General features: G+C 38.9%; 1 protein-coding gene across 1 annotated transcript in view; it reads left to right on the plus strand.

Moving 5' to 3' along the window:
• Window positions 1–5,298, plus strand: part of ptchd4 (patched domain containing 4) — a 67,668-nt gene extending 62,370 nt beyond the window's left edge. The window contains exon 3 of the mRNA XM_004573664.5: window positions 1,011–5,298. Within this exon, the coding sequence (XP_004573721.2) occupies window positions 1,011–2,686 (1,676 nt within the window). The 3' untranslated portion in view covers window positions 2,687–5,298. The remainder of the gene's footprint in view (window positions 1–1,010) is intronic.
• The last annotated feature ends 5,730 nt before the right edge of the window (window positions 5,299–11,028 follow it).

The raw sequence follows: 11,028 nt of genomic DNA on the forward strand, positions 1-11,028 counted from the left end.
CTACGTCATTTCAGAATGAGGTGACGTAGAATTTTGAAATTGATACAATAGTACTACTAAAAATATCGAGTTTGAGGTTTTCGAAAAAGGGGGCAACACAGAGTTTTCAAATTGATACCATAGCTTCATCTATTCGAAGGCTGGCGCCTGTACATTATTTTAATACTGAGTTTAGGGATTATTGTCAATTGCTCTTATTTGGCTTTTTCAAACACTGACATTTTTAAGGAAGAAATACAGAAAAATGATGACAACTGCAGACGTCTGTCCAATGCATGTGTATATAACCAAGTTCCAAGTACCTCATTGCATATTTAAAGATTTTAAAGATTTAAAGTCCTTCCATCCTAGACCCCTGGTTTAGTGTCTGAAAATGTTTAAATAAAAGCTTTGTGAATATTCTGTCAAGTCATTACATCCAAAGCAGATGCATCCATATATAGCTTTTGTGTGTGCAAAAATTAACAATGATTGCGATAACTGTCTTTTGTTGTTTATCTTTTTATCTATGAAGTTGGATTTTGCATTGGTGGTTGTTGGGGAAAAAACACATACGTGAACATTCAACAAGTCCCATGCTAGAAGTACCAGTACATTGTGAGAATTTTCAAGGTCACCTTGATTGGATTGTTCTTTGGTTCACATCAAACAGAACTTGAATGAAAAATATTAATGCATACTTTCAAAAGCTCTTAATCTGTCACAAATCTTACTTGCTGTCAAGGTTTCACAGAAACACAGATAAATAAATAAACTGATGTAATCATTTCGGTGTATGTATTATTTCTGCAATATTTTTAGTTCTTCAAATTAAATTTTTGTTGTGGGTTTGTTGTTTTTCAATTCGGTCTAATCACACAAATTACACCATTAACCACATTGCTTAGAGGTAAAAAAAAAAAAAAAAAAGGTACTTTTAAAATCTTTATATAATGCAAGTAGAGTAGTCGTAGCCTGCTTTGGTAGCATGTACATATTAGAATTTACACATTTCTCTTTCTTGCTTCTAGGTCATGGAACCAAAGGGGTGTTTGAGCTCTTGGCGGGCTGGAGGAGAACCAGGGAAAACCTCCCCTTCAAGGAGCGAGTTGCAGACGCGTTTGCCGACGTGATGGTGTGCTACACTATGACCAGTTCACTCTACATCATAACGTTTGGCATGGGAGCTAGCCCTTTTACTAACATCGAGTCAGTGAAAATCTTCTGCCAGAGCATGTGTGTGGCCATCCTGGTCAACTACTTCTATGTTTTCTCTTTCTATGGCTCCTGCCTGGTGTTTGCTGGACAGCTTGAGCAGAACCGCTACCACAGTGTTTTCTGCTGTAAAATCCCCTCAGTGGAGTACCTGGACCGCCAGCCCACATGGTTTAAAACCATGATGAGTGATGGCCATGACCTGTCCACACACCATGACAGTGTACCATACCAGAATCACTTCATCCAACACTTTCTGCGAGAGCACTACACAGAATGGATTACCAACACCTATGTCAAACCATTTGTGGTCATTCTCTATCTTATTTATGCTTCTTTCTCATTCATGGGATGTTTACAAATCAGTGATGGATCAAATATTGTGAACCTGTTGGCGAGTAACTCTCCAAGTGTTTCGTACGCTCTAACTCAGCAGAAGTACTTTAGTAACTACAGTCCAGTGATTGGATTTTATATTTATGAACCCATTGAGTACTGGAACTCCACAGTGCAGGAGCACTTGAAGACTTTGAGTCACGGTTTCAACAAGATCTCCTGGATGGACAACTTTTTCCACTACTTGCGGGTAGTGAATGTGAGTGCATCAACTAAGAACGACTTCATCACCATCCTTAAAGGTTCCTTCTTGCGTAGCCCAGAGTACCAGCACTTCACAGAGGATATCATATTTTCCAAGAACAGCGAGACTGACGAGTATGACATCATTGCTTCAAGGATGTACTTGGTAGCACGAACCACTGAGAAGAAACGTGAGGAGGTGGTGGAGCTTTTGGAAAAGCTTCGGCCCTTGATGCTGATCAACAGCATCAAATTCATTGCCTTCAATCCAACGTTTGTGTTCATGGACCGGTATAGCTCCTCTGTCATCTCCCCCATTCTGACCTCAGGCTTCAGCGTACTCACCATCCTCATCCTCACTTTCTTCCTGGTCATCAACCCATTGGGAAACTTTTGGCTCATCCTCACAGTTACATCCGTGGAGCTGGGTGTCTTGGGTTTGATGACTCTCTGGAATGTCGGCATGGACAGCATCTCAATCCTGTGCCTTATTTATACCCTCAACTTCGCCATGGATCACTGTGCACCACACCTGTACACTTTTGTGCTGGCCACCGAGCACACTAGGACGCAGTGCATCAAGTTGGCACTGGAGGAGCACGGGGCTGCCATCCTGCAGAACACATCTTGCTTTGTGATTGGGATCATGCCCCTGGTGTTTGTGCCTTCCAATCTGACCTACACACTGTTCAAGTGCTCCCTCCTCACTGCGGGCTGCACTGTGCTGCACTGCTTTGTCATTTTGCCTGTCTTCCTGACCTTCTTCCCGCCGTCCAAAAAGAGGCACAAGAAAAAGAAACGGGCCAAGCGGAAAGAGCGGGAGAGGGAGCGGGAAAGAGAAAGGGAAAGGGAAAGGGAGGAGATAGAGTGCATTGAAGTCAGGGAGAATCCGGATCACGTGACAAACGTCTGAACAGTTTGTAAGGATAGCAGTCAATAGTAGTGCTGGATGCTGAGGTACCTCTTGAGGTGCAGGGGAATATGACATTACCCCTGAGGAGTGAGAGGTCATCACTCCTAGCCAATAGCAGCTAAGCTGGCCAGAATCGAGTACAGCCCTACTGGTCAGTTGTGTAGTCCTTCAGTCTGGACAGTGTATCTCATTTGCACAAACTGCAACACGGTCATGGTTCTAAGGCTCTTTTCCAACTCTTTGGTATATAGAAACAAGTTAGCTAGCAGAACACATGCTTGCTCAATCTGTAAGTAAATCTTGAACACACAGTATGTTATTCCATTTAAATATTAGTAATTATGTGTTTGTCTCCTGCAGCCCTCTTCTCAAAATGAGTGAGGATCATAGCAGTCTATTAAGCCAAGGACATTCAAACAAGTTGGCAAAAGCAGCAAGAGCGATAAAGAGTGTACAAATTAAAACTGTGCAAACAATGACTGTGCACACACATTACTCCTCACACCTTGATAAAGGTGAAAAGAAACAAAGCCAAATTGCGTGGAAAGAGAGAAACAGTGGGCTGAAAGCACACTGCATGCTTTTCTGTATCATTATAAATAACCGAACAGCTGAACTGGGCAGATGGCATACACTGTGTCCATTATGAAGAATTATCTTGCACATTGCAGTGTGTGATTAGAACTGTCAAGGTTTATATAAGCGGGAAGCAAATATTTCTGCTTTAATTCAGAGGTTGTATCAGGTCTTAGGCAACAGCAGAAGGAACTGCAGTGGGCTGCAGCATATGAAGAGGAAGTGATAAGTGACAGTCATGCAGGAGTCTTTGAGAAGGCAGTAAGCCTGATTCTTAGAGTATGACTTAACTAAATCCTAAACTGCTTTTGAACCCAAGCAGCAAAACCAAAAGTAAAGAGTGTTTCCGTGGCTTGAAACGTCGAACTTCCTACCAGAAAATGTTCCCAAAAAAAAAGTGTGTGACTGTCCCCAAAAGCTTACTGTTACTGAAATTGGAAGGTCTGAATATGAGTCAGTACAGCAGTGGTGCCAAACAGTGTACAGAACAAAAGTATTGGCAAGATTGAACATTTACATGAAGTCACAAGTTATTTGAGCTTATTTAAAGGATTGCTGGTTGATGTTGCTCAGGTTGTGATGTGAATTATAGCACAGGCTGTAAAGTATAGTATCAGTGTGAAAAGAAGACAAAGGAATCTAGCTTTTGTTGCACAAGTAGGAAAACAGAAATCAGGAAAGCAAGAGTTATTCAGAGGTCAAGTTAAAGAAATCGTTAATGAGTTATTCCATCAAGGTTACAGAAAATAGTGGGCAACAGTTAGCATGGGAAGTGACAACAACACTGTAAAAGTGAGGGTGAAGACCATTACTGCCACCTGCAGGGTTAAAGCTGGTCTTGTCAATATAGTATCAGTGCATTTGGATCTAATCCTTCAAAATAAAATTCCATCAAAAACTTGAGTTGTCCTCTGCAAATACCCTTTTCAAAATTCACTTTTTGAAGTGCAAAAATGGCTCCCGTCTCCCCCAGAAGGTAAACAGAATTATCTACGTGTGCCAAGGCCCGATAAGGATCTCTGTTGCAGCCCCAAAACAAACACACCCAAGGTCAGCTGCCCTCAAAGATACCAATCACACTCTGACCTCTAGCAGGCAGGTCTTAGCTGGTGGCATGTGATAGAGAGACCCCATATGTGAGCAGATGTGGCTGATTAAAGGCCAATACCTTCTTAGGGGACGAGCTGCTTCTTACAGGGCTGTCATTGAGGGGACACTGCTGTTTCATCCCTTTGTGCTGCCATCAAGAAAGTGACTCACACAGGGAAAATAATCGGGCAGCTTGGGGGTGGGGAGGTAAGAATGTTCATTTGGACCAAATGTCAGTGTGAAATATGTGCATATGTTCGCAAAATGAGTGCATACATCTGTGTGATGAATGGCTCGTTCTCAAAAACACTATTAAAATGACTTAATGTGTAAATCAGTGAACGAATGATAGACAATTGTGGAAAGGAGACTTCAGCCTGTATTAATTTACCATGAATGGATTATTTAAAGTTTCTGCTATTTGAAAATTGGTGTAGTTTCACTTTCATCAACCAGGCCCTACTAAGAAATGATGAGTTTTATACAAGCTACTTGCTGCAGCAGCTGCAGTCTTATGTAAAAGCCATGGTGTGTATGTATAGCAAGAAGGCATGAAACGTTGACAGAAATGCAAATGAAATGGGAAAGAAATGCAAATCCTAAACAATTTACTTCCCAGACTGGACTGTGTTTGCATGGCACTGTATTGTATGTATGCATGTATTTAATTTCTCTCTATGAAGACTATGTATTTTTTTCTTTTTTCTATTATTTTGCTACACTGTAGTGACTTACGTTTGTTGTTTGGATGCATACTCTGTAACACCATGTGCTGCAAAAGAACAAAATGTGTCATACTTGTTTCAAAACAAAAGCCAGAGGATATTTGTGTAATATAGCTGTAAATTACTCTTTTCTATATTTTCTAAGAAAACAAATATACTATAGAAAGATTTTTAATGACAAATTTTCTTAAAACAAGCAAATAAAAAAATAAAAAAAAAGGGGGGGGGGGGGGGGGGGGGGGGAATGTTGAACACAGTAGGCCAGTAATAAACAGTGGAATGTTACCAGTATACTAGATCGTGTTTCTTGCAAACTGCAGTGTCAATGTTGATGATTCACGTTTTTATATGGGAAACTGTGGCCACCATTTATTGTTTATGTGTCTTGACTCCATTATAATCTTTACTTGGTACTCACATTTAAGGAAATTGAACCTTAAACAGCCCTTTGTCAGTCTTCTGAACAATCTATCAAGCTTTGTAATGATTACTTTGAACAGAAAACCTAGATTAGAAATTTACAGAATATTGGGAATAATGTTGTGATGAACATCTATTATAGTTTGCTATATGACAAGTCAAGCTTAGCAGCAAAAATATAAATATCTAGCTTAACTCTTCTGGAACTTTGGTCCTAAATATTAGTGTCCTCTTACTGTATGGAACCTGCCATCACTGCCTGACGAGCTGTTGTTTGCATCATATCCACATTCAACGCTTTTTGGCTTTTTTGTAATGACTTTAATACCTAGTGCCATCTGTTTCAGCTAAAGTCTGCTCAAAAGGGATACTAAAACAAATAGAAATGAATCTTCTATGACAACATGTAGAGTCTTTCCAGTTGAATGCTGTATCTTAATAGTTTCGTTTTTGAAGAAGGAAACCTGAGAGGAGCCCTGCGTTATTTTGATAATGTAAAAAATCCTTTGAAAACACCAAAGCAACAGTCTCTGATGTTCTTACACTATCTGGGCACATTCTCATATATACAGCCCCATTTACGAAATGCAAAATAATGACCTGTAAATATTTAGGGCTGGGTTTGGGTTTTGCTTTAGCAAAATGCTGAATAGACAAAATTTTAAATATATATATATAAATTAAATATATGCTAGATGGAAAAAAAAAAGCCAACCCCAGCCCTAATCATAAATGGGTCACAGGCTGACCACTTGGGGTTAGGTTCCATTTTAGTTGATGTTACAGTTCAAATAAATTCCCTTATTCTGGTATGAGAGCTCTATATGCCCAAGATAGGGTCTTGAAATATTCCATTTAAGGGGTAGATGTGAACCTAGGTATAATCTTACTTGTAAACAGATTGTCAACAGCTTTGTGGATGTAGAAGGTCAGCATTCTGAAGTCTAAGCCATCATCAGTGATCACCCTAAATCTATACTATCAGAATGCCATTTTTGTTCTTTCAAAAAATTGTTCTCTCAAACTTGGCTATCAAAGGAACAACAAGAAACTAAAAACTGTCTGATTCAAATATTAGCTTGTTCCCTAACTCCCAGGCTTGGAGGACAAGTTGATGATGGCTTGAACCTCAAAGGGTTATTGTGTGGCTCATTCAAGTTGTTGATAGTTTCTGGACATTGGTGGCGCTCAGTGGCACAGAAAAAATAAATGAATTAGTGCTTGGATACAATATATGGATTGCTTTTTATAATTTTGGTTTGCATTGAGTTTGATTAGAAAAGATACAGAACTTTGCTAGTCTTGGTCTCTTATTAATAAACTCACACAGGATATGCTCTTAAAGATAGTGCACACTATGTGTTTATTCACTTTTTGATCTGAGCACATGTGCCTGCGTATATATAATTAATTTGTAATATTATTTAAAATGCAGGAGTGTTGTGTATTTTCTAATATTCGCATCAGTGCTTTTCTATAACCTTGTGCTATATGTGTGCTTTTGTCCATGTTGTCATTTACGTGATACTGTGACATTACAGGAAAATATTAATATGACAAATTAACCTCAAACACTTTATGTTAGAGGAGTATGATGCACAAAAGCAATTCAAAAAGAAAAAAGTATTTGACAAAAATCTTTGATTATTTTAAGAGTCAGTATTTAGGCAGGTAGATGAGTCTACTGTAAGTCTCATGGAATCCCTTGACCATGCACCAGCACATTTTCAGTTTCTATAACCAGGGACAGCACAATATTTCCACAATACAGGGCAATAAAATTATGCAATCACCACTTTGCTTGCTGAATAATCTACATGGCAAATCTGTTTCAACCACAGCCTCAGAGGAAAAAAATTCTAATTTTACTGCAAGTCATTGATCTTGTACGTCAAGTAACTAAGTCATAAGAATAGGGTGTTGTTGGCCCCGTTCATCAAACCTGGTAATTACAAGTTTCATATTTTATGTTAAACTTCAACATTTTGCAGGAAATCAAATGAAAGTGAGGTTATTTGGGTAAATTGGGGCCCCTTAAGTTTCTTTTTGTGAAGTATCTCTCCCTCCCTCTCTCTCTCTCTCTGTCTATCTATCTATCTATCTATCAGAAAGCTATTTTTTGCTACTGTTTCTCTGTCCACATCCATACAGTGCTGTCAGCTGAGGGTGTATAACTTGCTTAAAATGTCTAGAACAAGGACCAATATTGAGTAGAATAATGCATACATTTGGCTGATTGTTAGAGTTAATATAAATGTGTAAGCAGAGGATTCTGGTTAGTTTTTACCAAAGTCTAAGACTACTGTGTCTTAAAAGATGACACCACTTAGATTAAGAAGGCATATATTCTTTAGATTGATGTGGGCTATGCAGTCATGATGTTAGCAGAATCAGATCTTCTTCAAATCAAAGACTATTTTAGATTTTTTTGTGTGCAGCTAGATCTACATTAAACTACTGTGTAAGACTTGCAGTAACAAACTAACTGTTTAAACAAAACTCTGTGAGTTACAATAACAGAATAAATGTAAAAACTAAAAGCTAAAAGCTAAAAAAGTAGCTTATGAACAATTTTTCAAGTTATTAAACTGGTAACTTCAGCTATACAGAAAGCTTTGATCAGGAAACATTAGCTTGACTAATTTGTAAGAAGAAGAATGTGTTATTTGGCTTTAGAAATACGCATAGTATGTGAGGTAACATAACAATATCATGGTTTCCTTATCATCAGTGATGGCTTTCAATTTATGCTATCAGAGTATGATGTTTTTTCTTAAACTGGGTGGTGTTCTCTTTTAAGTGTTGTTAAGCGCCTGTTAGTGATGTAAATCTGTGCTTTTTACATAGGGGGTGTCATTGCCTTACATATATTTTTCAATATTCAAGTGCAGATGTTGATATTGTTAATGTGGAGTATTTTTCTTAGATTGTGACTGCATTTCATACATCTTTAGAACCAGGTGTAGTAAAGATACACTGTGATGAGATGACAATGCTGTCAAGTAGATTTTAAAGTGCTTTTCGTTCTTATTGACCTTTCATACATCGGACATACAACAATAAAAGTAAGAGACAAAAATACACGTTTGTGCCCAAAAAGGCTGTAAGAATGGGCACAATCCCCTTGCCACCACCTGGAGTCACTGCTAAACATTTTCTATTTTATGTAAATGCTAACATCACCCAGATATTAGATCAGTGTACAGCTTTGCATGGCTTTACATTTTGGGTGCATTCCTTAAAAAAGACCAGGAAGTTACAAGCTCTAGCCTTATGTTGCTTGTTTTTCTTGTTGCCTTGCTAGGTGTTGGCAGAGCTTTAATTCTCTTTTGCTAATTTATGCCTCTTGCCAAGCAGCTGGAAGATTTAACTTCATTTGACTGCAGCAACAGAGAAAGAAATCAAGGGAGGAAAAGAGCAGAAGCAGGAATGAGGAAGATGTTTGAGGGAGGAAGAGGTAGAGAAAAAAAACGGATGCAGGCAAAACAGGAGGTAAGCTCTTATTTGAATTTGAGAAGATTTGTGCAGCAGGAATGATGGGAAGGTTTCCGGTGAAGGGAAATGTTATATGAATCCAGGGTGATTGCAGTGCTTTGAAAAATGTTCCCTTTGAGTGCTTTGCTGGTGTAATGAGACTTACCGGCTTAGTTTACTCACAGAGCTTCAAAAGTTCCTGCCTGCGGTGACAAATGCAGATTTTTCTTGCTTCAGAGGAAACTGATTCTATCTTGCGAACACAGATCTTTGTAAGTACTCTTTCCTGAAAAGAAAATGGTATTACAACAAGGCGTCAGAATAGTCACATAAATAGTGTTCCATTTCATCGAAAGGAGAAAAGGTATGCTGGGACAAAGCACTCAGGTGACTTAAATCTCTGAACTTGCAACCAAAAACTTTATGTTCACTCTCAGATGGCATGACACTAAATAATTTATTAATTTTATCTCAGAATTAGATTGGGGTTTCACTTCAGTGACATGGTGGTGAAGCAAGAAGGTTTAGGATTCAAACCCATTGGCCAACCTGGGATTTTTTTCATGTTCTCCGTGTTTTGTGCAGGCTCTCTGTTCCTTCGTACTTCCCACAATTTTTGTGTTTTAGATTAACTTTTCTATAATTGAATGGTTCTTCTCTGTATTGGCTGTACTCGGTCCCTTAATACAAAATTAAGGGTAGTTAAACTATCAAAGAGCTGCAAGGAATTATCTTTTCATTCAGTGATTTGAAGCACCACTTTGGGCCAAACAGAAATACCTTAGCTATCGAATAGATTACTAATGTTGTGTTGAAGCAGTCCAGTTCCATTAAGGATGTACCCTACTGACGTGAGTGGCTCTCTAGCACCATCAAAGGATCATGCCACCAGGTCTTCAGTCATAGGACTCATATCATTTCCAGTAAAACTATATTAATGACTTTAGGTGATCAACAAATGTTTCAGTACATATGTGTATTATCATCTATCAAACTCCACACTAGATGGTTAGATAGCTTTAGATAATCAGCCATTACCACTGTTCACGTGCTGTCACGCTCATATTAGCAAAACACCATTGTGTTGCTGCCTGATGAATCTAGTAGCAGAATTTTCTTGTTTATTTTGCTCTGTGGACCTAACCACCACTGGAGCCACTGAGGGTATAGGACCCCAGGAAACCTCAATTCATTAACATCTTTCAGTAGATTGAATAGTAATTTGTTAACACTGTGATGTCTAAGTTAGTCATCAGTGGTAACCCTAAGCCAGTCTTGGCAGTCAGAAGACAAAGAATGTAATAATTAGTTCATCAAAAGTTATTTATACTAAGTTATTAAGTATTACATTAAGTAAGACAGTTAGAGCTGTTATTGATGATGACTTAGACCTCACAGGTGGTTATTTCACAAATTCTACCAAAAATAGGTTGGATCTTTGCAAAGATATGTCAAAGGCAGCAGAATGCTACTTATTGACCTCGATATATCAAACTGCTGGAGTGCCCTTTTAAGGCTCATTAAATTACTTTTTTTTTTGCATTGGGACGTGAGGCTTCAGTTAGATGGACAGTTTTTCTTCTAAATGTCTGTTATATACAGGCTGAAGAGAAAATCTAGGCCTTATGTCAATTGATACTGGGGTTTTTACTGTATACGGCAACATCACAGTAGCATTTTGTAATCCCCTCCCATTTTACTTCCTGAGCTGACAGAGGCTGGCAGTAGGAGTGGCTGCTGTCGTGTTGTGCTCCATTGCAGCGTTGTTGCGCCAAGCTGCCTTGGCTGGGGTTATTTTTGGCTCACACCTAGTTTTAATCCTGTCGTGATTCTCCTACGGATTATTCCTGCTTCCTCTCCCATCCACACCTTCTCCCGCTTCCACTTTCACCCCACTTCCTCTCTTTCTCACCTCCTCTTCTCCCTCTCTCTTTTGCACTTTCTCACCCTCTCCTCCTGTGTGTCTTCTTTTAACACCACCACCAGTCTTCCTCTGTATGTATCTGTGTCATCATTAATATAATATCTTCAGCCATGCTGCTGACCAGTCGCGTCAAT

The sequence above is a fragment of the Maylandia zebra genome, linkage group LG15 (assembly GCF_041146795.1).
Source record: "Maylandia zebra isolate NMK-2024a linkage group LG15, Mzebra_GT3a, whole genome shotgun sequence".
Classification (NCBI taxonomy): domain Eukaryota; kingdom Metazoa; phylum Chordata; class Actinopteri; order Cichliformes; family Cichlidae; genus Maylandia; species Maylandia zebra.